This window comes from Rattus rattus, chromosome 17 (assembly GCF_011064425.1).
Source record: "Rattus rattus isolate New Zealand chromosome 17, Rrattus_CSIRO_v1, whole genome shotgun sequence".
NCBI lineage: Eukaryota > Metazoa > Chordata > Mammalia > Rodentia > Muridae > Rattus > Rattus rattus.
This window is the reverse complement of record NC_046170.1, coordinates 24976089-25002825: the sequence shown is the minus strand read 5'-3', so window position 1 is coordinate 25002825 and position 26737 is coordinate 24976089. Positions and strand designations below refer to the sequence as shown.

The window sequence follows — 26737 nt, the reverse complement described above, 5'->3', positions numbered from 1 at the left end:
TCTTTGGTTGGTAGAAAAAAAAAAAAAAGAGAGAGAGACAGACAGAAACAGAGTAGGGAATGCAGTTTATGTTGCAGGGTTCACTGGGGTAGTGGAGAGAGGCTGTCACATACAGGAGGGCTTCGCTCACCTCCCAGGGCGGGGGCGGGGGCGCCAGGAAGCCTAAAGGGGTGTGCCGTTGCGTGCTGGTTCCTTAGCCAGGCTTTTTCAGAGGGGTGCAGATCTCAGGGAGAGGAGGGACTGGCTCCAGGATCCAAGTAGGAAGCATTGCTCTCGGTGGCATTGTACAGGGTTAAAGCCCCAGGCACCGATAGTGCTGCACCCTCCAAATCCGCCTGAACATCTAGCATGAGTGGGGTTCCCAGCGTGTGGTCTTTCCCTAGGAGGAGTAAGATGTGCTTAGGCTAAGGTACCCTCTCCCTTTCTTCGGGAGGAGAGCCCCCTTCAGTTAAGGTGTAGCATCACCCATACACACATCGGTTTTCAAGGCAGGGTCTTGTTGCATACTTAGGCTGTCCTTGAATCCATGATCTTTCTATCTCAGACTCCCAAGCGTTGGGATTCCAAGCATACACCATATCTAGCTTAAAACATCATTCTTGACCTTAGCCTTCTCACACAATGACAAATGGTATGGGCAACTCTAAAAGGCTCTTCAGGGAAGCCTGAATTTAGGGTCCGCCAACCCCTACCCAAGCTGCCAAGTCCACCAAACCACTGTGGCTTCTACCCAGGAGTCTCACCATCATTACCTACACCTGAAGAATTCAAGTCCTTGACTGTCAGCTCAGCTTCAGCCCTCTCTGGAGCCAAGGGCTGCATCTGCATGGGAGAACCCCAGGAAGCAGCTGAGAAGGGAGCTCAAAGCTGAGGAGTCCCTGGGGCAACCCTTCAGCCATGAACCCAAGGGTGTGGCCTTTCCCACTCCCTTTTTACCAGAGACAACTCCATGTCCAGATCCATCAAAGTCCAGTCTCGTCCATGCAGGCTGGGACCCAGCGCCTGGGAAGAGCTCAGGTGAGTGGTGCCTTCAAAGGCTGCCCAGAGGGCTCAACTTCATGGGTTTTTATATCCTACCCCAGGCAAAGAGATACTCACATCCATGGGCTCCACAGTTTCAGGGGGAGGCCGGAGCAGCACTGGAGGCAGCAGACTCTCTGGGCTCCGGTTACCTCGATCCAGGCCCAGAGTTCCCCTGTGCATAAAGAACTGCTATTGGTCTAGAATACCAACCTACTATTAGTTCCTACGGACTATTAGGACTAATAGTGCGTCATCTGGTTTAAACTGCTCCAACAACTACAGCTCGCTAGGAGGCCTGAGAAAAGCTAAGGTGCTTTCCTTCAATCCTCTCCCTAATGAGGGAGGGTTTATTTTCCTTTTCAAAAATTTCTCCAAGGAAGGAGTTAGACAACGTCTTGTTGTGCAGTCCTGGCTGGCCTCAAACTCACAGCCGTGTTCTTGTCTTAACCTCCTGGGTGCTAAAGGGGAATCTTTGCTGTTGTTTGACACGGGGGCCCTGTAGCTTAGGCCAGTCCCACTCACTAGGTAGCCAAGTGTGATCTTGAACTCCAGACTCTTAGGCCGCTACCTCCTCCCTGGAGCTGGCATTAGAGCAGAGCAATGTCTCCACGCCCAGATTCTAAACAGTTACCTTGAGTTTGCCTTTGTTTCCTAGTTGAGACCTGAGGTCTTGGGAGCTGTCCCCTTCCTATATAAGTGTGAATACTAGTAGAGATTTTTTTGGGGGGGGGTTGTTTTTTGCTGTTTATGTATTTGTGTTCCAGTCTTGGAGTTTGAATTTAGATCTTGAGCATGTTAGGCACATACCCTGTCGCTGTTATGTCCCCAACCCAGCCACCCTTTCCCTTTATTTTCATTTAATTAATAATTAATTAAATTATTATTTTAATCTTAGTTTAATTTTTGGCTTTTTGAGAAAGAAAGGGTTTCTCTGGGTAGCCCTGGCTGTCCTGGAATCCATTCTGTAGACCAGGCTGGCCCCAAACTCTGAGGTTCACCTGCCTCTACCTCCCTAGTGCTGGGATCGAAGGCATGATCTCACACCTCCCAGCTTGTTTATTTTTATTTATATTATTATTATTATTATTATTATTATTATTGTGTGTGTTATGTGACAAGTGTTGTACTTGATGACCTTCCTCCCAGATTTCCCTTTTATAGTTAGATAGAATCTCACTAAGTTACCAGTAGCACTAGTCTTGAGCTCACACTGTAGCCCAGGCAAGCCTTGAACTTTCGATACCCCTGCCTCAGTCTCCCAAGTAGTTGGATTGACACCTCTGTGCTACTAAGACAAGTTACAACTGGTTCTTAAGTGTATATATTTATATATCTATAGCTCGCTCTATCTATCTATCTATCTATCTATCTATCTATCTATCTATCTATCTATCTATGGATATTTATTCATCGCAGTGAACTAATCTCAGATGTAAATTCCAGTGTCCTATCACAGGGTGCTTAGTGACTTGACTGGGAATTTCCATTTTCTAAGTGATGATGATGATGATACTTTTTGGAGCATACCCTGAGAAATCAGGGTCATGAGAGTCTGATGCCCAGTGTCCTCCCTTAGCTACCACAGTACCATAAAGCAGTGTCTTTTCTTTGGCCAGTATATGTGGATCTGTCTATCTATAAACCATCAACATTGGCTCTGCTCACCTGTCAGGTACCTCCCTGGGGCCCCTTGGTTCAGGCTGTTGTACGCTCCTGGGCCCCTCAGGGCTGAAGCTCCCTTTCCCTTCCAGGATGGCCTGCACCACAGCCACGGGCAGCGGTGGGGGTGCTGTCACGCAGAAGTCACACTCGTTTGGGGCCAGGGCCAGCCCGGCCTCGCCATCCCCCCCTGGACTGGCCGGCTCTTCTTTGAGCAGTGCCAGGCCCTTCACCCTGCACCAGAGAAAAGCTTCAACCAGACCCCGACACTGACCTCTCCCCCACCTCCACAGGCTTGTGGGCTGCAGGCCCTTTCCCATAGGGTTCCCAGAAGGCAGCCCCTGTCCTCCATACCTCCTGCCACCACTGGAGGGAGAAAGCCTGTGTCCTTCAGGAGATGGGCAGTCTTCTGGGATGTCAGAGATGATAGGCCCTCTGGCCCTGTGAGGGCTGAGGCCCACGGTGGTCTCTGGGAGGGGCTGCAAGTAGAAGGCTAGGCCCAGCCCTTGACCTCTAACTGTAGGAAGAGCCCAACCAAGCCCCCACTGGGACCAGGTCTAAGGGTCAAGGTTTGAAAATGAATCTATGCTGGGGAGCCTAGGTCCGGATGGTCAAATGTTGGCTTCCATCTTTTTTGTGTGTGTGTTGGGGGGAGGATAGGGAGAAGAAACAGCTTCCTCACAATTCTATCTGCGCCCCAGGAAGAGGAGGTAGAGGGGAAACAACACCTACCGACTGGATAAAGTAGGGGTCCTGGAGCAGAGCACCAGACACAGGGCAGGCATTGAATTTGGCAGATGCTGAACATGCACTTCCCTCATCTAGCATTAGGGACCTGTGCAGGGTGGGCAGGTTAGGCCTCCATGCCCCTCAGCCTGCACCTCCCTCTCTCCCTCTCACTGTCTCTCCCTCCCTCAGGCCCCAGCAGCCAAGTCAGCAGAGCTGAGGCCTGTTGCCAGGGCATCAGTCACATGCTGGAGTGGAAGGGGCTCCCTGAGAGATGGGGGGCCCTTTGGGGGTTGTGATGGAAGAGAGAGAGCTTAATTTGAGCCCCAAGTCAGGGATGCCTACTTGGGGCCTAGGAATTTGAGAGTAAGGTCTTGGGATGGAAGAGGGGGAGGAGATGTGGGGTTCCAGGATAGGAAGGGAGCAGGGAGTCCTGGGTAGAGAGAAGAATGAAGATTCCTGGAGGGTCTGTGGATGTGGGTCCCTGACAGGGAAGGGAGTTCTGGCGGTGGGAATTCGGGTGTCAACACTACAGACTTTTCTACTTACAGCTTTCTCTTGGCTCCTGTACTGCTGGGCCCTGTCTGAAGTGGCCCAAACAGGCACTGGATTAGCTGAAAAGAAAGGGTTAATTTATACTTTAGCCAGGCCTTTCACCCTAGAAAGGCAATTCCTGGTCAAAGGGAAAGAGGTGGAGGTGTGCAGTAGCAAGGAGTGGGGAAGGATAAGAGGTAGGGGCAGAGGAACACCTTGCCGATGACCCGGTGCTGCTGACTGTGGCTCTGCCGCAGCGTCACCACCTCTCGCCACAAGATCTCGTTCTGCCTGGGGAAAGGGTAGGAGGATGCTGAGGCGTCTGAGTTTGTCCAGGGACCATGCCCCACAGAGTGGAGACGTCCAGACTCTGACCAGCCAAGGGGACACGCATCTTATAAGGCTAGAGTTCCAGAGTTGGACCCATTGTCTGCATGGAGGCTCCAACCAAAGAGCGGAAGGAGCTGCCCAGAACCCCTAGGAGGCCAGTATCCTCTCATCCATAACTCCACCCCTCCTTCCCTGTCCCGCACTGCCTGAGTTCCTGCAGCCGTGCCTCCGTGCTCTCCTGCACTCCCCTCAAAGCTTGCACCTCTCCCAGCAGTCGGCCCAGGTCTTCAGGACGCCATCGAGTGTCATCACCTCGCAGCGCAGGTACCTGCGGGCAGAAGGCACCATCCGGGCCGGGGACACATAAAACAGAGCTATAAGTACCAACACTGGCGTTTCCCCATATTTTGCAGTTTGTCCCACCTTGCGGCGCACGCGCTCCAGTAGCTGCTCACGGCCTCGCACGAAGCTCGGATGCTGAAACTCAACGTGGTCACGCTCTGGTCTTAGCAGGCCACCTTGCTCGATGCTCACCACCTTCCGAAAACCATCTGAGGAACGGTGCGCGGAGCGGCGGGCGGGGCGGGGCGGGGGTGGGGTGTGAGCGTGAGTCGCTCCATCCTCCGCACTAAGTCACCCCAACCCGCTCCCCGCTGGTCAAAGGGACTCACACATGTTGAGTTGACGAACAAAGCTCGCCATATTGCTGTGCTTGAAATACTGGGGCAGTACTTCCTTGGCGAAGCGGCTCTGATCACTTACGAGGAAGCTGGTGCCACTCTACGGAGAACGAACGACAACCATCCGCAAGCGGGTGGGGACCAGACTCCGTGAGTGAGTGCCACTCACGACTGGGCCATACTCCCTCACTCACTGTGGGGTCCAGATTTGTACCTCGCTGGGAGGTAGGACTTGGCCAGGTCTGTATCATGTAGAGCCTATCCTGTCATAACCACGAAGAATTCCTATCCCTAACTAGATCTCTACGCAGTTCTCAGAAAGAATTAGCACACGCCAACCCAGGGTCCATCTCAGACCCGTCCCAGACTCTACCTGACTCTGAGCCAAAGATTTCCCTTTTCTTGGCCTGTTTTCTCCTGGGTAGATGAAGTAAAGTGAGAACTACCTAGGTCCCTGTAGGCTCTAGGACCCTTAATTCTCTTCATCCTTGTCTCACACACCCCTTCCACCGTGATCCACTCTGGACAGCTGAACTGGGGTACTCACAGCCCAGACCCAGGCGGGGGCTGGGTGGACATGGGTGTTCACAGACATTGGAGGGATCCCGGGGACCACTGAGGGAGTTGAGGGGCCCCAGCCCTCACCGGGCTCCAGCGGATGAGGTGGTCGGTGCCTGGGTCGCCTACCAGCGCCCATAGCTTGCCGAGGAAGGCAGGTACCGGGCTGGGGCCTGGCTCCGTGGGCAGCGCAGCTGGCGCTTCCTGCATGGCGCAGTCTCGGCCGGGCTCAGCGTTCCAGCCCGGCCGCTGCGGGCTTGTCAAAGCCGTGAAAGTGCTGCGTTTGCCGCCCGCCCCGCCCTACTCCGCCCCTGGGCGCCGGGTCAGGCGGGGGCCGCGTGCGAACCCTAGAGGCGGGGCTCGGACAGCCGCCCAGCCACCGGCAGAGAGAAAGGGCTGGCTGAAACGTAGGTGTGTGGGTGGGCGAGCCCACGTTCGAGTCTCATCCTTCTCAAGTTCCTCTCTGCCTGTGTTGTTTGGGAGAAAACATCTGTGGGCTTGGAAAGGACTAGTTCATCTGTGGACATAGTGGAATCTAGGTAAGGGCGGGCAGATAGAGTGGTGGGTGAAGTTGCACTTGCCCGGTCTGCGAGAAGGCTAGGGAACTGGTCAGTCTCGGGGTATAGGGTGCCCGGATCCCGATCCCCCACAGTCACAGTACAAAGGCCCTTGAGGTCTCCTTCTTGAATGTCCGGTGGGACTGTCCTACCAGCCTTTGTGTATTTCCTGCCCTCCCTTTCACAGCCGACTCGAGATCACAGGACGCAGGAATATTAAAGGATTTATTTACTTTACACTCACCCTTGACTCTTGGCTCCTACTTGTGCCTGCCCTCCCCCAGTTCTGGGCCTCAGAGCTAATGCGAGTGCATAGAGAGGAGGGAGGGCCCAGAATGGACAGAGCCACTGAGGTTGAGAGGGCTCGCTGAATTTATGGTACCCGGGATTGGTCTGGATGCCCTCATAGGCCCCAGTTCCCAAGAAGCACCGTAGTCAACGGAGCCCCTAAAGAAGAGGCTAGCAATTGGGGCGTGTCTGCGCAACTTGCTTAGGCCTTTCCGCGGCTTCAGGTTCGCGCGGTCCTGGTGGGGTGAGATTGCCCAATCACCGCAGCAGTGTCGGCCGCCAGGGATGCGGTTCACGCTTTAGTTTGAGCGTATAGCTGCGCAGGCGCGGACAATGCGCGCGGAAGGCATCCAGTACAGAGGGTCTCACCACGCAGAAGCAGTGTATCTCTCTCAAGCCCGCGCAGCGCGCCGCCAGCTCCTCCAGCGCGGTGTGCAGCTCGGTGGAAGCGGACGCGCGCACCTCGAGGGCGCGCAAAGTTTCGGCGTAGTGGCGCGCTGCGAAGCGCACCGGTCCTACTGTGTCACCGGAGAGGTTGAGACGCAGCACAGCCACTGGTACTGCTGGTTGCAGGATGCGAGATACGGCCTCATCTGGAAGCACGGGCTCCAGCTCCAGCTCCACCTTCAGCCCGGGATGATAGCAAGTTAGTGTCGCCCAGGCTTCATCAGGCAGAGGGGAAGCACGAGCATCTTCGGGGCACGCGCACTTCAGTGCCAGAAGTGTAAAAGGGGCGCGATGCGGAGCGGCTAGCAATTCTAACGCGGCACGCGACATACTAGCAAGGTGCAGTCCAAGGGCGCGCAGGTGAGGGCAAGCCTCCAATAGCCTAAGCACAGAGGCGGGCTGCACGCTGTTCACTAGTGCATGGTTGTCCAGGAAAAGACTGCGGAGCTCGGGACAGCCACCAGCAACCTTAAGCACCAAGGTGTCGTCCACTGTGTAGGGCAAGTGGCGCAGGTCGAGGTGGCGCAGTTGGTGAGCGGCTCCGCAGACTGTGTGCACGGCGCCCAGGATGTCGCGGCCCGCATCAAAAAGCGGCTTCTCTCCCCGACATTCCAAGCGCAGGCCTCGAAGCCTCGGGGCTCGGCTGGCCAGGGCAGTCAGCAGCTCGGTGGCCGTTCTGCGACTGAGCTTCTTTGATGGTTCATATTCCAGCCTCAGGTTGTGAATGTGGTCCAGGCAGGCGGACAGACCCGGTGGCAACAAGTTTTCCAGCTCACAGTCACAACTTATGTAGGAAGCGACACAGAAAGGAATTAGCGGTGGCACCACTAATGGAAATGAATGGAAAAGAAACTTTTTTTTTTAAATTAATGTCTTGATTTTTGTGTATGCCTGCGTATAGTTGGTTTACCTGCATGTATATCTGTGCACCACACGTGTGCCTGGTGTCTGAGGAGGCCAGAGAGGGTGTTGAATTCTCTAGAGCTGAGATTATAACTGGTTACGAGCTGCTGTGTGGGAGCCAGGAATCAAACCCAGGCCTTCTAAAAAAGCAGCTAGTGCTCTTAACTGAGGAGCCATTTCTATGTGCCTCTCATTTTGGGTTCCATCGACCCCCTCTTTCCTATGACAGAAATTTCCATTCTATTTCTTTAGAAGTCTTCAGAGGGCTTGAGGTTGAGCCCTCCTCCCAGTGCCCCCTCCCAGCCCGGTGTGTGTGTGTGTGTGTGTGTGTGTGTGTGTGTGTGTGTGTGTGTACTTAAGGAACTAGGCAAGCTCAGTAGTCTGTGGAGATGGAGCAGGGCCTCCAGACTCAAGTGATTAAATCTCTAAGCCTCAGTTTCCTGTCTGTGCAAAGGAAACACTACTACTCACCCCCTACAAGAGCATCTTGTGAGGATTAAATGAGTTAATTTATGGAAGGGACTTAGGATACTAGTTGGGAGCTTGGGACAGAGCTCAGTGGTAGATTCCTTGCCTAGCAAACATGAGACCCTAGGTTCAATCCTCCGTACTGAAAAATAAAAATAAAAAGATAATACCAACTGGTATAGAGCAGGCAGCCAATGAGTGTGCCTTCAGGTGTGAAGATGAGTGGGTAACCGGAAGAAACTCACCTGACGCTTGTATCATACCACACAGCACTGTTCGTGGCAGCGGCAGCCCAGGCCCTGCAAACTCTGGCTGCTACAGCACGGTCCCTGAGAGGCAGGTCACGGAAGATGAGCGCCAAAACTTCCTCTGGTAGCTTTTCAATCAGCTCCACCATGGTGTGGCTGGAGGGAAGGGGCCTGCCACTCCCAGCAGCTGTGACTAGAGTGCAAGAGGGAGTCCCTGAGCTTAGAGAGGTGGATAGATGTCTGAAATGCCAATGCTTGTGCACACCTAGGAGGCACTGCTATAGACTTGTAGAGAAGGCAGAGATCCCAGGCTGTGAGAGGGCTCAGCAGATAAAGGTACTTGCCCCCAACACAGATGACCTGAGTTCTGTCCCTGGGTCCTAGAGGATGAAAGAAAGAACTGACTTCTGAAAGTTGTCCTCTGATCTCTAGGCATGCATGCCCACCCTAGCTGGAGCACTTCCATACACACACACATGTGAACAAACAAGCAAATAAATAAAAGATTTAGAACACACACAACAAAAGTATGGGACCAGCGGGATGGCTCAGCAGCTAAAAACTAAACAAACAAAAAACTTGTCTATATTTGCAGAGGACCCAGGTTCAGTTCCTAGCACCCCACATGTGGCTTACAACTGCCCTTAACTCCAATTCCAGAAGATCTGATGCCCTCTTCTAGCCTCACATAAGAACACATACATACATGCAGGCAAACACTCATACACATAAAATATGTAAATCTAAAAATTATGTTTTGAATACAAGGTATCAGAGAGAAAGCTCATCGATTAAGAGCACTTGTTGCTCTCAAAGAAGCCCCTCCATAGCCAGTAAAACTGTCTATAGCTATAGGTCTATGAGATCTAACAACTTCTAGACTCTGTGGCACTGCATGTTCATAGAGTCTACATGGGGTTTACATGTACATAGACACATACATGTAAACCCATACACATTAAATAAGTTAGTTAATTAAAAAAAGAAAATGCAGAAGTCTCTGTTCAGAACATCAATTCTCCCCAAAGGGTTAAAGGTATACTGGTTGTGCCTCCCACCCCACACTTTCCCATCTCCCCTCTCTTCTTTTTCTCTTTCTTCATTTCTGCTATGTAGCTTTGGTTGGTATTGAACTCTTGATACTCCTGCCTCAGTGGTTTTTCTTTATTTCTTTAAAGACAAGGTTGGAGAGATGGCTCAGCGGTTAAGAGCACTGACTGCTCTTCCAGAGGTCCTGAGTTCAATTCCCAGCAGCCACATGGTGGTGCACAACTATCTGATGCCCTCTTCTGGTGTGTCTGAAGACAACTACAGTGTACTCATATACATGAAATAAATAAATCTAAAAAAAAAAATAAACAAAAAATAAAGACAGGGTCTCACTATGTAGTCTTGACTGGCCTGGAACTCGCGATGTAGACCAGGCTAGCCTTGAACTCGCAGAGATCTATCTGCCTCTGCCCGGGAATGCTATGACCAAAACTGTGGGCCACTAAGCCTGGACCTCACTGGTTCTTCAAACTACTTTCTCACTTGTTGAACAAATGAGAAACAGGTTTCAAGTTGAGGAATCCTGCCCACTAGAAACTGACTGCTGGGTTAATCAGGCGCGAATCTTTGAGAATATTTTTGTTTGCTTGTTTCTTTTTGTCTGAAATTACAAACCAATCAGGAAGTGATGGGGCACATACGCGACCCAGAAGGGGAGGCTCCTTTACACTGTCTCCACCCCCTAGAAACCGACAGACTTCCTGAACACTTTCCATGGAAGACATGTGGAAAAAAGCTTGTAGTTCTCTTTGGCGCCGGATGGCTCTGGCATGTTGAGGGGCTGTTATTCACGTTAGGACCCTGACACTTGCGCTGCCCTGGTTCCTGCTAGCTAATAAAGATTCGGGTGGAACTCGAGTCTGCAGACACATTCCAGAGCTTGGCTTTTAGGAGGAGGGTGGGGTTGTTGGAATCTGTGCATTTTCTCTGAAGCTGCCAGTTTTGCTTCAAGGTGCTGTAAGGTTTTTTTGGTAAAGTTTCACGCCATTTACCATTTAATTTCCCTATGGCTTTTAGGCGTATGGTCTCTCGTGGAATTTACCTCAAGTATACTCTAGAGTTTCGGATACTCCAAGCTAGGCTTGTCCTGGAACCACAGCGCCCCATTTTCAGTGCTAAAGACTAGCAGAGATTAGATCATCAAACCAGATTCCTAGGGAGCGCCAGAAAAATTATCATCTCCAGGAGATGCCCTCTGACTAAACCCCAGGAACTGACTTAAATTTGGCGGCTCTCACTCTGGAGCCTTTTCAGCTTCAAAAACCCCAAGCCGCTAACGTCATATCCAGTGGGCAGTTCATCCTGCCATCTAACCTTGGGTGTCGTTATCTTACCTGCTAAGCGGACTAGGTGGGCTTTGCCCGGAGACAGGGGACTGGCCACGGAGGACAGTTGGGACAGGAAGGAGAGGCCCTGGGCGGAGGAGGCGGGACGCGCGGGCGGACTCGCCCGCTCAGGCTGGGGCACCGCCCCTGCGTCTCCGCGCACACCCGGAAGCCGCGAGCAGTGGAGCCAGGCGAGTGTGTGGCGGCCAGGTTAGTGCGGAGAGTGGGTGGGCAACCTTGGTGCAGCCCGAGCAAAGCGAGAGATCTAGCTTCCCGAGAGTGAGAACCGCGCGGTAGTGACACGCGCGATTGCTGGCCAGCCAGTGGCGGCGGCCAGTCGGACTGTTTTGGTAAGAGGTGCAAGGGGCTTCGGACCTCCACCTTCTCTGATTTCTTGTCCCAACTAAGGGTTTCTGATGGGTGTCAGGCCCTGCAGACGAGAGGATGTAGCTGCAGGGCTGGCCGGAACGGTTCTGAGAGCCCTCTTCCTGTCTGAGCCCAGGCGTGTGCGCACCCCCAGCTTGAAGGCCGAGTAGTGGGCAGACTGGGAACCTCCCGCTGCCAGGTCGCTTACTGCGCAGTTAGGCGCAGCCAAGCAGGGGGCGTGTCCTGGTGGTTTGGGAATCTCAAACTTTCATTGAGTTGGGAGTCAAGCCCTTCCACCTATCCAGAAGTGGGGCTACCGGTTACATGTTAATGAGACCGGGCATCTGGGTAGAGGCATTTGTTTTGGGACCCAGCCTAGAAGCCTCCCAGTGGGTGATGGGGCTTTCAATGGAAGAATGCCTGAGAAGAAGATTCTTCTTCTTCTTCTTCTTTTTTTTTTTTTTGGTTTTCCAAGACAAGGTTTCTCTGTGTATCCCTGGCTATCAATCCTGGAACACACTCTGTAGATCAGTCTGGCCTCGAACTCACAGAGATCTGCCTGTCTCTGCCTCATAAGTGCCAGGATTAAAGGGGTGCACCACCACCACCGGGTTCTGGGAAGGATTCTTAAGGGGACAGTGAGATACCAGTTCCCTCCATCTTGTCTGTCCTATTTCCTCACTTCTCCAACTCCAGCGGATTCCAGTGCTGCCACTTCCCCCATTTACCCAGTAACAGTGAATTTACATATTGATTACTCTTTCGATTTCCAGCTCTCTGGTACCTGTGCTTGACAAGCTGGTGGATAGTACCCTGGCACACACCAGCACATTCCAAATCTCTTCCTACCCCTTGGGATGAGACCACATCCATCAGATAAGAATAGAAAAGTGAACTAGATGTTTCAAGAATCATTGCGCTATTTCTTAGGCGTCCTTACTTGTTTTACCTCCGTAGCAGAAGAGTTTCCCTGTGATTTGTTGCCTTGCTTTTTACAAAAGACATTTATGGGCTGGGGTGCGGCTCAGTGGCTGAAAACTTGGCTACCAGAGACATGGTTCAGGGTTCAGCCCCGAGTATGGAAGCAGAAGCAGCTGGAGCTTTGCCCTGTAGTACAGGCTGGCTTCAGCTTCCTGGTGTTGTTCTTGCCCCTGGTTCCAGAGTGCTGAGGTTACAGATAGGACAACATCACGTCATGTTCTCTTTTCTTCTTCTTTTTGTCTTTTTAAGCTGGGATCTCACTATGTAGACCCCCAACCTGCCCAGAGATAGACAATAATTTTCAGACTGTTTTAGTAAATATATGTGTATTAGTATATTTTCTGATGGAAGAGGTGTTTCAAAACCTATGTCCCCTAGTTGGGCAGTGGTGGTGCAGATTTTTAAGCCCAGCACTGAGTTTGAAGGCAGCCAGGACTACAGAATGAGACCCAGGACAGCCAAATATCCTGTCTCAAACAAACAAACCCAACCAACCAACCAACCAACCAACCAAAAACAAAAGCAAGCAAAAAAAAAAAAAAAAAGCCTGTGTCCCTATGCTTAGAGCTAGATAGGGCCATGGACAATTCAGCATTCCCTCTAGACAGCCCTAGATGATGCCCTGTCTAGGTGATTCTTTTTTTTTTTTTTGGTTCTTTTTTTTTCGAGCTGGGGACCCGAACCAGGGCCTTGTGCTTCCCTGGGCAAGCGCTCTACCACTGAGCTAAATCCCCCAACCTGTCTAGGTGATTCTTTTTTTTTTTTTTTTTTTTTTTTTTTTTTTTTGGAGCTGGGGACCGAACCCAGGGCCTTGGAGAGGCTTCCCTAGGCAAGCACTCTACCACTGAGCTAAATCCCCAACCCCGCGTCTAGGTGATTCTTAACCTTGACCAGAGCTCTATTAGGGGTTTAGAAGCAGGATTGTGGCAGGAGATGGATGGAAATGATCCTCGTATTGAGAGGCTCTGTTCTAGTGTGGACAGTTAGGAAATTTGTTTAGGGATAGTTGAAGAAAACAAGGGCCTAATAACAAAGTAGAATGATTTAGCTTACATAACTGAGCAGTCAGGATGGTCAGGGATAGCTGGATCCGTAGTTAAGTGTGTTTGTCCTCAGCCAGGCATGGCGGCACATGCTCTCGGGAGGCAGGGGCAGGGGCAGGGGCAGGGGCAGGGGCAGGGGCAGAGGCAGAGGCAGAGGCAGATGGATCTCTGTGAGTTAGAGGCCAGCCTGGTCTATAAAGGGATAGGGCCTGTTACGGAGAGAAATCTTGTCTTGAAACACCCTCTCCCCCACCAAAAAGTGTATGTCTGAGATGCAATGCACAGTGTAACAGTTACAAGAACTGTCAGTTCTTCCAGAGGAACCCGGTTAGATTCCCAGCACCCATGCTGTGGCTCACAGCCATTTGTAACTCCAGTCTCAGGAAATCTGATGCCCTTTTCTGGCCTTCATGGGCACAGCCATGCATGTAATACATAGGAGATCATACAGGCAGACCTTGGGAAGGAATCAAAGCGTGTGGATCTCTGTGAGTTGGAGGCCAACCTGGTCTACCGAGTGAGTTCCAGGCCAGCCAGGAACTAGTCCATCACAGACATAGACCCTGTCTCAGAAAAACAAAAAACAAACAACTGTGTCTTCATCTCTTGACTTTATTTCCTTCCATGTAGACTTCTTCCTTCCCTCAGATAGGTTCTTCCTAAGCAGGAGCTAGAGATCTATTCTGTCCCTTTAATTCCACACCAGAGATGGGGAAGTTAGTGCCTCTTTATCAGTGGTCCACCCAGCAATACAGAGTTGAGTGTCATTAGTCCAGTCTGAGCCCTATATCAAGTTCTGACTGGGTCCTGCAGAGTGGTGAACAGGATATGTAGACTGACCAGCCTTGCTTTCACATTTGAACTTGGATCTAGGCAGGGACAATTAAGTGGAGCCAGGTGTAGGGGGAGTGTGGGTGGTCCTTTTGACCTGCAGAGGCTCTGGGAACTTAAGCTGAAGGCAGAGCTAAGACACGAGTCCGGCTCGTTTTGGAGCATGCGCACCATTCAGGTGGAAGATACCTTTTGTCAGCTTTCATAAGAGAAACATACTGGCCTAGGACCCATCTCTGTTCTGCTGTTACTGTGACCTTAGACTTCTTGTCATAGGCAGTGGAGGGAGTCATGCCTGGGTTGGGCAGGACTATGAGCAGAGTCAAAAGCTGGGAACTCTGTGGAAGGACAGCTGGACCACATGAGACTGGATAGTTGTTTCCAAGTCTGGAGATGATCTATTTGCATCTCTAGGAGGCAAGATGGCAGCTGATCAGAATGGCCATGAGGAGTGGGTGGGCAGTGCATACCTGTTTTTGGAGTCTTCGATGGACAAAGTGGTCCTATCTGAAGCCTACACAGATCCCAAGAAGAAAGTGGCAATCTACAAGGCTCTGCAGGCTGCATTGTCAGGTGTGTGTGGCTGGGAAGGTGTAGTGACTCTGGGACTTTGTGGGAGGGACTGGGATTGAGAGCCCACTTCTTTGCTTTGTGGTTTAGGCTCAGACACTCTTTAAGAAAAAGATTATTTGGGTGAGGGGTTGGGAGAGGGATGAGGAGAGAGGGAGCACTCCAGCTGTGTGGGGTCTGCAATCTTCCTTTGCTTATTGTATGTGTCATTGAGTGTAAACATTTGTACACTTTCCTGTGCCTTCCAGATCTACCCATTTCTCTTCTAATGTCAGCTTGATTTACATCTGTCTTTACTTCTGAGCAGCCAGTTCTCTTTGCTACTAATTGCACTTTTCTGTCTTTTCTTCCTCTCTCACGGCAGCATTCCTTGCCCAAACTCCTCCCCAGTACCTACCCTTTCCGTTCTCTCTGGGCAGAGAGCAGTAGAGGCTGAAGGTGGGGGTTGGGAGAATAGGCCGGACTACGGGCTTAGCTTCCTCCTCTGGCTGCTGGAAGAAAAGTCCTGTTTGGGGACAGCGGGTGGCCTGACTGATCGCCTCCGCAGAGAGTGGGGACAGCCCCGACGTACTGCAGATACTCAAGATCCACTGCAGCGACCCTCAGCTCATCGTTCAGTTGCGTTTCTGCGGGCGCCTGCTATGCGGCCGCTTTCTCCAAGCCTACCGCGAGGGGGCGCTGCGCACCGCACTGCAGAGGTGCATGGCCGCGGCGCTTGCCCAGGAAGCAGTGCGGTTGCAACTGGAGTTGCGTGCTGGTGCGGAGCAGCTGGACAGTTGGCTGACCGACGAAGAGCGCTGTTTGAATTACATCTTAGCCCAGAAGGTGCTGCTGTCTGTAGTTAGGATGGGATGGGTGGGGATTTGCGGCCAAAAGCCGCACTTACTGTGCACCCCTTTGCGCAGCCCGACCGACTCAGGGACGAGGAACTCGCGGAGCTGGAGGATGAGTTCTGCAAACTGACGTGTGACTCCACTGGCCAGGGTGGAGCCACACAGGTAGCTCCAGCAGGTTCGAAATCCCTGGTTTCCTCTCCGGCCGAGGAGAAGCCACTGCCGGCCGCCGGCCAGACTTTTCTGTTCCATGGTCAGCTCATAGGTGAGGTTCACCAGCAGAAGCGGGGTCACCAGCAGAATAGGGCTGGGCCCAGGTATCCCCAGGCAGGTGCGGGATGGTGCGAACTCCGGGGAACCGATGCTTACTTACCTCTCCTCCCTTCCTCCGCAGTGAACCGGCCACTGAATCTGCAAGACCAGCAGACATTCGCGCGCTCAGTGGGCCTCAAGTGGCGCAGGGTAGGGCGCTCGCTGCAGCGTAGCTGTCGAGCACTGAGGGATCCTGCCCTCGACTCGCTGGCCTATGAGTATGAGCGTGATGGGCTATATGAGCAGGCCTTCCAGCTGCTGCGCCGTTTCATACAAGCCGAGGGCCGCCGTGCCACACTGCAACGCCTAGTGGAGGCGCTGGAGGAGAACGAGCTCACTAGTCTAGCAGAAGATCTGCTAGGCCAGGCGGAGCCGGAAGACGGCCAGGCTTAAGTCTAGTACTGTGGGAAAGGGCCACTGGTCAACCAGTTCAGCCAGTGTTTGGAACCCACTGGGGACTGTTGGGGTCCTTTTACTGCTGATGTTGCTACCGCTGGCTATTTGCCATCCACTGGACTCGGAGAACGTACACACTCCCCTACCTAGCTGAGCTGCTGGAGTGAACTAACTGCCCCTCCCCCTCCCCAGGAGCCAGGCAAGCACCGCAGGAGTACAGAAAGAAGACTTCCTGCAGAAACCCACTAAGAAACTGGACCTTCTGAAACCTAGATGTCATTCAAGGTGCTACAAAAACTGTCACAAGCAGGATGCACGATTTTCCCTGCTCTTGGCTCATTCTCATCGTGGGACCTAAGTACTTGGCAGCGATAATAAAATATAACCCTTTTATAGACTTGTGGAAATACTGAGGTCTAGCCCAGGTTGAGGTTAGTTACCTTCAGGGGAATAGTGAGCCAGGTGGAGAGGAGAAAGGGGCAGGGTTTTGGGTACAGTAGGCTCTGTTGGGGCCTTGAGGAAGATGAGAGGGGTTCTTCCTGTCTTCTTAGTGAAGGATACCAGGGGTTTGGTGAATCACTGTATACTTGGGGTTTGGTTTGTGCGTGTGATCTTTTTTTTTTTTTTTTTTTTTTTTTTAAAGATTTATTTATTTATATATATAAGTACACTGTAGCTGTCTTCAGACACACCAGAAGAGGCATAGGATCTCTTTACAGATGGTTGTGAGCCACCATGTGGTTGCTGGGAATTGAACTCATGACCTCTGGAAGAGCAGTCGGGTGCTCTTAACCGCTGAGCCATCTCACCAGCCCCCGCGTGTGATCTTTTAAGTATGTGCTTAAAACATCTACAGTGTGCCTGAATAAGAAAATTAAAATTTCAGCCAGGTGGTGGTGCACGCTTTTAATGCTAACATTGGAGGCAGAGGCAGGTGGATCTGCTACAGGCCAGCCTGGGCTACCGAGTGAATTCCAGGACAGCCAAGATTCCAACACACACACCCCCGCCTCTCCCACCTTTTCTACTGAGGTCATTGGCCTTGTTTCCACGGAGACTGAAGCATGTAAGACTCAGACATTTTACATAGCATGTGGCATTGAGGATGTCGAGGCAGGAGGATTGCTTCAATCTGGAAGCCTGCATGGGCTACATATTGAGACACGCCCCCCACCAAACAAAAAACGAAAGCAAACAGAAAGTCTGGGGTTCACCACTCCTTCCCCATGATTTCCAACTGACTTATATTGTTTCTAAATTCAACCTTCAAAGTTTACTTAAGGTGGGAGGCTAGGCTAATGGCTTTCATTTCCCACTACACATACTCAGAAACCCTAGTTGTCCCATTGATTTTTTGTGGTAGTGGGGATATAACTGAGCCCCTGAGGAAAGTTCTACCACTGAGCTACATTCTGGCTCTTGCTTTTTTGTTTTTTGAGACAGTCTCATATATCTCAGGGTGGCTTTGAACTCATGATTCTCTATCCAGATGCTTCTAACTCCTGAGGGCTGTGATTATAGATGGATGTGTGCACCAAATGTGCTAGAAAGTATTTTCTAAAACAAAACAAAAAACAAAACACATCTGGGAAACTGGTCATGGTGGCACATCTATAATCCCAGCATTTACTTGGCAAGTGGGTCCCTAGGAGTTTAAGGCCAGCCTGAGTTAATTAGTTCCAGATTAGCCTGGGTTAGGATTCTGGCTCAGGCACTTGTACCTACATGAACACACACACACACACACACACACACACACACACACACACACACACACACACACACACACACACACAAGTTAAAAAATCCTCAGGGGTTGGAGAGATGGCTTGGTGGTTCCTCCAGAAGATCAAGGTTTGATTCCTAGGAAGCACATGGCAGTCAGTTCACAACTGTCTATAACTCCACTTCCAGGGGACCCAATGCCCTCTTCAGGCCTCTTCTGATATCAGGCATGTATGTGAACAGACACACAAAAGTCATCCATACACAGAAAGAAATCTTTAACAAAAATGTGACTTAGGGGCTGGAGAGATGGTTCAGCAGTCAAGAGCACTGACTGCTCTTCCAGAGGTTATGAGTTCAAATCCCAGCAAGCACATGGTGGCTTACAATCATTTGTAATGTGATCTGATTCCCTCTTTTGGTGTGTCTGAAGACAGCTACAGTATACTCATATACATTAAATAAAGAATATAAAAAATAGAAATGTTTAAAAAAGAATGTGATTTAGGCCTCCCCTCCCCTAGCAATTATTAAGAACCAATTATTAAATCTGGGGTCCCCCCTCTCAGACAGGGTCTCACTACATAGCGCACCAGGCTGACTTTAAATTCAGAGATCCACCTGCCTCTAAGTGTGGAGATTAAAGGCTTGTACCACCATGCCCAATCTAAGGGCCCCGTTCCTCTTTTCTTTCACTCATCCATTCTTTCTTTCAATGTGCATTGGTGTTTTGTAGGCATGTATGTCTGTGTGAGGGTGTTAAATCACATGGCGCTGGATTACAGACTACTGTGGAGTGCCATGTGGGTGCTGGGAACTGAACCTAGGTACTCTGGAAGAGCAGCCAGTGTTCTTAGCCCCTGAGCCATCTCTCCAGCCCCTGGGCTCTGTTTCTTTTCTTTTCTTTTCTTTCTTTCTTTCTTTTTTTTTTTTTCCGGAGCTGGGGACCGAACCCAGGGCCTTGCGCTTCCTAGGCAGGCGCTCTACCACTGAGCTAAATCCCCAACCCCCTGGGCTCTGTTTCTTAACCTCAAGTTAAACCTCTTCCTCCAGTTCTTCTGAGAGTTCACTTTTTGATCCTTTACTGCCTTCTACACAACACCCAAGCCCAGTTAGAAAGTACAGAGCAGCAATGTTCAGTCCAAGGAAGTCAGATTCTAACTCACTGCTCCACCTCCTGACCCCATACACCACACTTGCACATCTGTGTGTGCATGTGTGCACACCTATCCCTGAAGTTCCCCCTTCAGGAGCTGTTTAGAGACTCCAGAGTTTGGATTTTGCCCCTGCCCCCTTTTCTGAGATAATGTCTCATTTAGCTCAGGCTGGCATCAAGTTTCCTGTGAAACCAAGAGTGACCCTGAGCTTGTGATCCTCCTGAGTGCTAGGGTGACAGGTATGTACCACCATGCCTAGTTTATAGGATGCTGGGGCCTAAATTCAGGGCTTCTCACTTGCTAGGTCTGCCCTCTACCAACTGAGTTACACCCCCACCCCCCAGCGTTCCAGAGTTTGGATTTTATAACTATGCCTGTGAGATGTCTTTGAAGGCATTTGGGATGGAAGCCTGAAACACGAGAAACAGAGAGGTCAAGGCAGTGACTACAGAGACAGAAAAGGGCATGAATATCAACAGCAGTTGGGGAGGAAGAATGCAGCAGGACTGTGAGCCTGGCTGAGAACTGGGGTAAGCTGATAGATCAGGAGTTTCTAACTGCCAGTGGGATGAAGGCCTGGAGGAGGCCCTGATGGCTCTATTCCCTGAGAATGAGTAACCTGCAGGACCTTCGGGTAAACCTGGAGTTCAGCTGTCTCTATAGTTCCGAGGAAACCAATCAAGATTGGAGCCAGGAATACTAGTGCAGGCTTGTAATCCATCCCAGTAGTTGCGGGCAGGTCATTAGTTGAGACTATCTATGCAGGGTGCATAGCACAGCCTGTCCTCAAAAACCTAAAAGACTAGTGGGAAGAGTGGGTGGTCTGGCCTGAACGACAAAGCAACTCAAAGAGGTAGGAAAACCAGGGGATTTGGAATACAGGGGAAAGCCTACCTTGGCTGAATGGGCCTTTCTAGAAGCCCTCAAACACCTATCCCTGATAGCCCAAACTATACTTCAGAGACAACAATATGGACATTTCTACCCTCAAGGACGCTATGTTGGGGAGCAGGAAACTCTGAACTGAATCTGGGCATGGAGAGACAGGAATGAAGTATTTGTCTGGGAAATTACTGTGAGCAGAGTGGTTCCATTTTCTGGGGGCAGTACTTTCTGGCTGTGTCATCCAACAGCAAGTCACTTAACTACCTAAGTACTGGTCCTCTTTGGGTAGAGCTTCTGGCAAGTCTACAGGAAGAGAACTTGCTGTCTTGATTGTTGGGGTGTGTATGCTTGTGTTTACTGGTGGCAAGGCAAGCAGGGCAGAGTTCAGAGTAAGTAGACAGCGTTATGTCACTGGGGCAATCTGAGGCTACAGCTTGGTGAAGCGGGGCTGCTGAAAGAGATGGCCCTGGATAGTGGCCAAAAGAACTGAGAGTTAAAAGCGCTCAGGCCTAGGGGTTTGGAGCCCATTAGCCATACACTTCCTGAGCTTTAGAAACTCGGAATTCAGCACCCAATCAAAAAGACTAGGCTTTGCCAGGGAAAGTCGCCCGTGAGAAAGTCTTTCAGGGATCAGTCCTCAGTCAGAGATGGCACTCCTTGCACCAGGGCGGAGTTGAGCTCCAGATGTCGGGGCGTACGCATCTGGAGGATCACGTGGCACAGCCTCAGTCCCCTTCCTGCCAACGCTGCATTTGGCTCAAGCCCGGGTCATGGCTGCCCTTGGGACCCTGAGCTGAAAGTCGGAGTGTCCTGCGTTTCGGGGACTGTGACTCCACCCCCGCGGTCAAGCGTGAGTGCTGGGGTCCCAAGGACCAAGGTCAGAGGCAGGGAGGGGTAAAAGGTAGAAGGGACCCAGCCTTGATGCACTGGGTTGGGGGCTCTAGGGGAGAGGCCTGCATCTCCCTGGCAAGCCTTGGGGGATCCTTTCTGGACTGGAGCTGAGGTTAGAAGCTGAACTTTTTGTCCCTTAGGCTGCTGCGGTGGGGCAGGCCCAGAGGTCGACAGAGTGGATGAAGGAAGGATAGAGGACCCCGGGAAGGGCGGGGCTGGACATGAGGAGGAGGCCGCGCCTTTGCCGGGATGCGTGGCTTACGCTGTTGCTCAGCGCCGCCCTCGGACTCCTGCTTTATGCGCAGCGCGACGGGGTATCCCCCACGACCAGAGCACCACCAGCGCGAGGACGACAGCTCCCGCGGCCTACTCCTGGTCGCCGAGCACTGGAGCTCCCAAACACCGCCCACGCGGCCCCGCCAGCCTACGAAGGGGAGACCCCGGTGCCGCCCACACCTACGGACCCCTTTGACTTCCGCAGGTATCTGCGCGCCAAGGACCAACGGCGCTTCCCGCTACTAATTAACCAGCCGCGCAAATGCCGCAGCGACGGCGCATCTGGTGGCTCGCTCGACTTGCTCATCGCCGTCAAGTCTGTGGCCGCCGACTTCGAGCGGCGGGAAGCCGTTCGCCAAACTTGGGGCGCCGAGGGTCGCGTGCAGGGGGCACTCGTGCGCCGAGTGTTCTTATTAGGCGTGCCCAAGGGGGCGGGCTCCGGCGGGGCAGGCACGCGGACGCACTGGCGCGCCCTGCTGGAAGCTGAGAGCCGAGCTTATGCAGACATCCTGCTCTGGGCTTTCGAAGACACCTTTTTCAATCTAACGCTCAAGGAGATTCACTTTCTATCTTGGGCCTCAGCATTCTGTCCGGATGTACACTTTGTTTTTAAGGGCGATGCAGATGTGTTCGTGCACGTGAGGAACCTGCTGCAGTTTCTGGAGCCGCGGGATCCAGCCCAGGATCTTCTTGCAGGTGATGTGATTGTGCAGGCAAGGCCGATCCGAGCTAGAGCCAGCAAGTACTTCATTCCCCAGGCTGTGTATGGACTGCCCGTTTACCCTGCATACGCAGGTGGTGGTGGGTTTGTTCTTTCGGGAGCCACACTCCATCGCCTAGCTCACGCCTGCACGCAAGTTGAGCTCTTTCCCATAGATGATGTCTTTCTGGGCATGTGTTTGCAGCGCCTGCGGCTCACACCTGAGCCTCATCCAGCATTTCGCACCTTTGGCATCTCCCAGCCTTCGGCTGCACCACATCTTCGAACCTTCGACCCCTGTTTCTACCGAGAACTGGTGGTAGTGCACGGGCTATCTGCAGCCGACATATGGCTTATGTGGCGCTTGCTGCATGGGCCTCAGGGGCCAGTCTGTGCACACCCACAGCCTGTGGCAACAGGTCCCTTCCAATGGAATTCCTAGCTATCTCTCACGATATCAAACCTCTTACTCAGCTCCAGGACAGAACATGAAGAAGTCCAAAGGGGTTTTCTATGAGTTTATGGCTTTTCTTCAGATCACTCAGTGTGTAGTAGTGCTAACCCAACGAGATAGCCAGGGCTAAGGTGGTGGTCTGTGGTTTGACCAGCACAGAAGCTGGCACACTTAAATACTAGTAGTCAAGAGCACCACTGTGTGTGCCAGCTGGGGCTTGGCCTCTCAGGATGTTTAGGATGATAGAAACACAAGTTGATCTACCCATGGCCAAACCTCACAGCCATTTTCCTTCAGTTATTAGCTTCCTTCCTTCTCGACATTGGCTTCCCATTGGCTTTATCTTATCTGTCCCCTTTGAGGTCTGGTGATAGAGCTAACTAACCCTTCAGGTCCAGGTTTGCCTGTAGCATGAGGGATGGGGCCATGATGTGTGTCATGTGATCCATCCCCTTCCCAGAAGAAATCCTAAGATTCCTCCACTATAAAAATTCCCATATTCTTCAACCACAACGTCGAGGAAACCGACAGTTCACATTTTAGTACAAACACCCCAGCACATGGCAGCATATGGCAAGCTGTCAGTGAGGTGCTAATTTATTGGATCGGGATGCGGAAGTCTCCTCTGTTCAAGAGGATGGGGACAGTCCTGGCTACCCTGACAGTGAGATATGCAGGGTCTCTGGCCAGATGAAGGTCCAAATGGGAAGACACCTGTCAATCAGTCATGGGAGTGCCACACAGGCCTGGCTGTAGGTACAGGAACCATACAGACAGCTGGGGCAGGTCCCCTGCACATTCATCATGAACTATACAAGATGAGGCTGTACATGAGTTAATTACAAAAGTCATTATTTACAAAAATCTGTACACACATTTGAAAAACTCACAAAATTGTCATCTATGTATCACAAGTTGCTAGACCAAAATATTAAAAATGGGATAAAATTATATGTTTCTCTTCTCAATTCTTTTCAAAAGGATTACTATTTTAAAGCACATATATGCTATTTCCCATTAGCAAGACCCATTAAGAAACCAAGCAGCCTAGTGTTCCTTGAGCCCCTAGGCTTTAAACCAAGTAGCCAGGCCAGTGCCCAGAACTAGGGCAAGGAGCTGGCCCACAGTGCATAACAGAATGCTGTAATGTAACAAAAGGAGGAAGGTGTCTTTGGCTAACACTTTGGCATTAAATAAAAGAGGCAAACAAGATGGAGACATGCAGCCCTGTCAGCCAGGTTGGACCAAGAGACACAGGTGACCTTAAAGGCTGGCTCCCAGAGCAGCAGTGGGAACCAGGCCTGGTACATACCTGGGAGAAAACTGTATTTCAACCACTTGGGTATGCCACCTGGGCATGGCAAGGAGCATTCACACAGAAGAAACAGGAAAGGGCAGTGGGCCACACCAGCCACAGCCAGCTCATCAAGTAACTAAAGTGGATGTAGTGCAAATATTGCAACCAAGTACTACTGACATGCTATACATCTGCTCTGCTCACCTTAAGGTGAGCACATGGCAATGTCGGGCCAAAAGCAGGACCCTGTTCTCTCCTAGGTACAGGTCCTTAGATAGAGAAAGAGCCCTGTCTTCCCCATGTGCAGGACAGGGCTGGCGTGTCCTTTATTACATGTTAATAAGAGAGCCCTCATCCAGGCTCAAAGTTTGTGCTTCTCTTTGCAGACTGTGTTCTCTCATGGCGACAGCAGGCTTTGGACAGCTGGGTCCTCTGTCCCAAGGCAGAAAACTCAGCCTTCCAAACCCAAGTCCCACAGCCCTTCAACACTGCCAAGGTGCCCAAGAAAACACACAGGGTGGTGGCACAGAGACCCACTGAGCTGGATGTGATGCACAGTTCCATGGACAGGGGGAACAGTGAAGTCCTTAGGGCAGCTCTGCTGTTCGCAGGTGGGCACCAGGCCTAGGGGGGCCATACAGGGTCACTGAGGCAATGTGGTTGTTCTGCATGACCTGGTATAAGAGAGCAGCAGGTCAAGACGGAAGGACTGGGTGGGCTAGAAGGTACACACATGGCGTGCTTCACACAGGCCCGGGTCCTGCATTTCCTCAACCACAGACTTCATGTTAGTGGGGCTCACTCCTGCTCAAGGTCTGCCCATTCTTCACAGGACACATGGCTTTTGTAAACCCTTGTATCTCGTATCCACAACTGCAAAAGCCTGGTGATTATGACAACCAGATTAAAAAAGGAAAATGGGCTCCGCAGGCTTCTCTCAACCCAGTGGGATGCCTGGGGCCACTGAGCCATGTGGCCCTCAAGGATCAGCACACCCACGTTTGGACCTACTTGCTTTGAGGTTCCTGCTTCCTGCTGTACTGCTTATTAATAAATAAAGGCATCACTGATAGGCTCATCCTGTTGGATACAGACGTCTTCAGGTTCTGACCCCAGATTTCCCCAACCTATTTTTTTCTCTTTATTTACATTATTATTAACTTTGTATTTGGCAAGGGGTATGAATTTCCCACAGTATACATGTAGAGGTCAGAGAACAACTTTGAGGACACTGTGCTCTTTTACCATGTGGGTATCAGGAACTGAACTCAGGTTCTCAGGACTGGCAGTGAGCACCTTTACTTGCTGAACTACCGCTCTGGTTCCCTAATCATCATATATGAACTTTTACACAGTAGAGATGAGGAAGGATTCACCTGTTCAGCATGACTGTTACTGTTATGTTAACCCACAATTCCTCAATCACTTGCTTGGCCTTGCTACAGCCACAAAGCCCTTAGCAGCTTATTTGGCTTCTAGGACTCACCTCAAAGATCATCCGCTGAAGACCAAAGCAGAATGTAGAGCCAAATGGGTTGGTGTTATTTGGGGATGAGGATCTGAAGCCAGAGAATCCAGAATTAGAGAAACAAAGGTCAAGCGGCAGAAGGCCCAGTTCCTTTTGGGATGTGGGTTACAGGCCAGTGGGCCCTCATGACAGAGTGTCTGACTCCTCCATAGGCCCTAAAGGTGAAGTGGTAAGAAGTGGCTTCTCTTAACTCTGACTCAAAGATCAAAGAAAGCTGCTGTGCAGCTAGTTTTTCACAACACAAATTGGGTTTACCTGGGAAGAGGACACCCTTGCTGAGGAACTGCCTCATCAGACTGGCATGAGGGCATGTCTGTGGGGTATTTTTAGTGAGTAATGTAGGAGGGCCCAGCCCACTATGTATGGTGCTACACTTGGGCAGGGTTTAGTGTTGAGTTGTAAGCTGTATATAGCTAGTCATGGTGGTGCAGGCCTTCAATCCCACCCAGAAGGCAGGAGTGCATGGATCTCTGAGAATTCAAGGCCAGCCAGGCCTACACAGAAAGAGACCCTCCCACCCTCAAGCTGAGCAAGCCAGGGAAAGCAAGCCAGTAAGTGGCTTTCCTCCATGGTTCCTGCCCTGACTCCCCTCAACGATAGATTTTAATCAGACTGTGCAAGCCAAATAAATCCTTTTCTCCCCACAGCAATAATGATCAAACTAGGACAGTTACTACAGCACTGAATAGGATGGTAAGAAGTCAGGAAGGGGGCTGGAGAGATGGCTGGCTCAGTGGTTAAGAGCACTGATTGCTCTTCCAGAGGTCTTGAGTTCAATTCTCAGCAATCACATGGTGGCTCACAGCTATCTGTAATGAGATGTGAAGCCCTCTTTTGGTGTGTCTGAAGACAGCTACAGTGTACTTATATATAATATATAATAAATAAATAAATCTTTAAAAAGAAGCAGTCAGGGCTGGAGAAATGGCTCAGTGGTTAAGAGCACTGACTGCTCTTCCAGAGGTCCTGAGTTCAATTCCTAGCAACCACATGGCGGCTCACAACCATCTGTAATGGGATCCGATGCCCTCTTCTGGTGTGTCTGAAGACAGCTACAGTGTGTTCATATACATAAAATAAATAAATAAATCTTAAAAAAAAAAAAAAAAAAAAAAAAAAAAAAAAGCAGCAGTCAGGAAGGCCCCTGGGTGAAAGGGCACTTCATGGCAGCCATAAGGTTAGAGACTATAGCAGGCGGCAGACTTGACGGGAAAGGAAAGCTGAAGGCAGGGAGCCAAACAACTGCTTATTCTGAATAAGGGGTGAGGACCCATAGAGATAGGGCAGGGGGAGGGGAGATGTACCAAGGGCAATCTCTCACAGTAAACATGAAGAACAGCCCAGGCGGACACATGCAAATATACTACACTGAGCAGGATCCCTAGCCCAGAAACTTATGTAGCTTACATGAGCCACTGCTAGACTTCCCTGAGCAGACACAGCAACCTCCCACTTACCTGTGCAAGACAACCGGCTTTTCCACAGGATGGCCCAGAAGCTCCTGGATGCTGTCCCACTGCAAAAAGGATAGGGGCAGCATGGGTCAACAAGGACCCAGACACAGTTGTGACTGATGTACTGCCCAGAAAACATGGTCCTAGACATGCCCACCTCGTACTCAGACTACCAGGCAGGAAGATAAGAGCTTACCTTGCTGTAGGTTGTGCATATTTCGGTTTGACCACCTGCATTTTCT

The 26737-nt window shown here is 51.1% G+C and overlaps 5 protein-coding genes across 7 annotated transcripts in view; 2 read left to right on the top strand and 3 right to left on the bottom strand.

The window, feature by feature from the left end:
- Positions 1-48: 48 nt before the first annotated feature.
- Positions 49-5888, bottom strand: Hsf4 (heat shock transcription factor 4). 3 transcript variants are annotated; one of them, XM_032887829.1, is made up of 13 exons: positions 5598-5888; positions 4944-5052; positions 4696-4823; positions 4476-4600; positions 4158-4233; positions 3958-4022; positions 3415-3517; positions 3037-3175; positions 2689-2812; positions 1099-1195; positions 937-1002; positions 753-822; positions 49-379 (listed from the first exon to the last, which is right to left on the bottom strand). In XM_032887829.1, the coding sequence occupies exons 1-13, from the start codon at positions 5718-5720 to the stop codon at positions 225-227; spliced, it is 1380 nt and encodes a 459-aa protein (XP_032743720.1). In that variant the 5' UTR covers positions 5721-5888; the 3' UTR covers positions 49-224. The 3 variants fall into 3 exon arrangements, with proteins under 3 accessions (XP_032743720.1, XP_032743719.1, XP_032743721.1); XM_032887828.1 differs by having other exon boundaries at positions 2689-2916; positions 3037-3161; positions 5598-5886; XM_032887830.1 differs by lacking the exon at positions 4944-5052 and having other exon boundaries at positions 2689-2916; positions 3037-3161; positions 5598-5649.
- A 386-nt stretch (positions 5889-6274) lies between these two features.
- Positions 6275-8687, bottom strand: Fbxl8 (F-box and leucine rich repeat protein 8). Its single transcript, XM_032887831.1, has 2 exons — positions 8419-8687; positions 6275-7586 (listed from the first exon to the last, which is right to left on the bottom strand). The coding sequence occupies exons 1-2, from the start codon at positions 8568-8570 to the stop codon at positions 6614-6616; spliced, it is 1125 nt and encodes a 374-aa protein (XP_032743722.1). The 5' UTR covers positions 8571-8687; the 3' UTR covers positions 6275-6613.
- A 2252-nt stretch (positions 8688-10939) lies between these two features.
- Tradd (TNFRSF1A associated via death domain) lies at positions 10940-16525 on the top strand. The gene is made up of 5 exons (XM_032887351.1): positions 10940-11006; positions 14432-14590; positions 15135-15412; positions 15493-15685; positions 15815-16525. The coding sequence occupies exons 2-5, from the start codon at positions 14440-14442 to the stop codon at positions 16123-16125; spliced, it is 933 nt and encodes a 310-aa protein (XP_032743242.1). The 5' UTR covers positions 10940-11006; positions 14432-14439; the 3' UTR covers positions 16126-16525.
- Positions 16526-20580: 4055 nt separating this feature from the next.
- On the top strand, positions 20581-23167 carry B3gnt9 (UDP-GlcNAc:betaGal beta-1,3-N-acetylglucosaminyltransferase 9). Its single transcript, XM_032887350.1, has 2 exons — positions 20581-20745; positions 20927-23167. The coding sequence occupies exon 2, from the start codon at positions 21008-21010 to the stop codon at positions 22202-22204; it is 1197 nt and encodes a 398-aa protein (XP_032743241.1). The 5' UTR covers positions 20581-20745; positions 20927-21007; the 3' UTR covers positions 22205-23167.
- The window catches only part of C17H16orf70 (chromosome 17 C16orf70 homolog), a 28662-nt gene continuing 24678 nt past the window's right edge, over positions 22754-26737 (bottom strand). Inside the window, exons 13-16 of the mRNA XM_032887349.1 lie at positions 26692-26735; positions 26499-26557; positions 25000-25072; positions 22754-24187 (exon numbers count right to left, since the gene is read on the bottom strand). Coding sequence (XP_032743240.1) covers positions 24101-24187; positions 25000-25072; positions 26499-26557; positions 26692-26735 — 263 coding nt within the window. The 3' untranslated portion in view covers positions 22754-24100. The remainder of the gene's footprint in view (positions 24188-24999; positions 25073-26498; positions 26558-26691; positions 26736-26737) is intronic.

What these genes read in the sequence shown, in the direction of transcription:
- Hsf4 (XM_032887828.1), bottom strand. Translation starts at nt 5,720, where the DNA reads ATGCAGGAAGCGCCAGCTGCGCTGCCCACGGAGCCAGGCCCCAGCCCG. An exon ending in ACAGGAGCCAAGAGAAAGCT is followed by an intron (nt 3,518 to 3,957) that starts GTAAGTAGAAAA and finishes CACCCTGCACAG; the next exon opens with GTCCCTAATGCTAGATGAGG. An exon ending in TGGACATGGAGTTGTCTCTG is followed by an intron (nt 823 to 936) that starts GTAAAAAGGGAG and finishes TCTCCCATGCAG; the next exon opens with ATGCAGCCCTTGGCTCCAGA.
- Fbxl8 (XM_032887831.1), bottom strand. Translation starts at nt 8,570, where the DNA reads ATGGTGGAGCTGATTGAAAAGCTACCAGAGGAAGTTTTGGCGCTCATC. An exon ending in TGGTATGATACAAGCGTCAG is followed by an intron (nt 7,587 to 8,418) that starts GTGAGTTTCTTC and finishes TTCCTACATAAG; the next exon opens with TTGTGACTGTGAGCTGGAAA.
- Tradd (XM_032887351.1), top strand. Translation starts at nt 14,440, where the DNA reads ATGGCAGCTGATCAGAATGGCCATGAGGAGTGGGTGGGCAGTGCATAC. An exon ending in ATTACATCTTAGCCCAGAAG is followed by an intron (nt 15,413 to 15,492) that starts GTGCTGCTGTCT and finishes CCCTTTGCGCAG; the next exon opens with CCCGACCGACTCAGGGACGA. An exon ending in GTTCCATGGTCAGCTCATAG is followed by an intron (nt 15,686 to 15,814) that starts GTGAGGTTCACC and finishes CTTCCTCCGCAG; the next exon opens with TGAACCGGCCACTGAATCTG.
- B3gnt9 (XM_032887350.1), top strand. Translation starts at nt 21,008, where the DNA reads ATGAGGAGGAGGCCGCGCCTTTGCCGGGATGCGTGGCTTACGCTGTTG.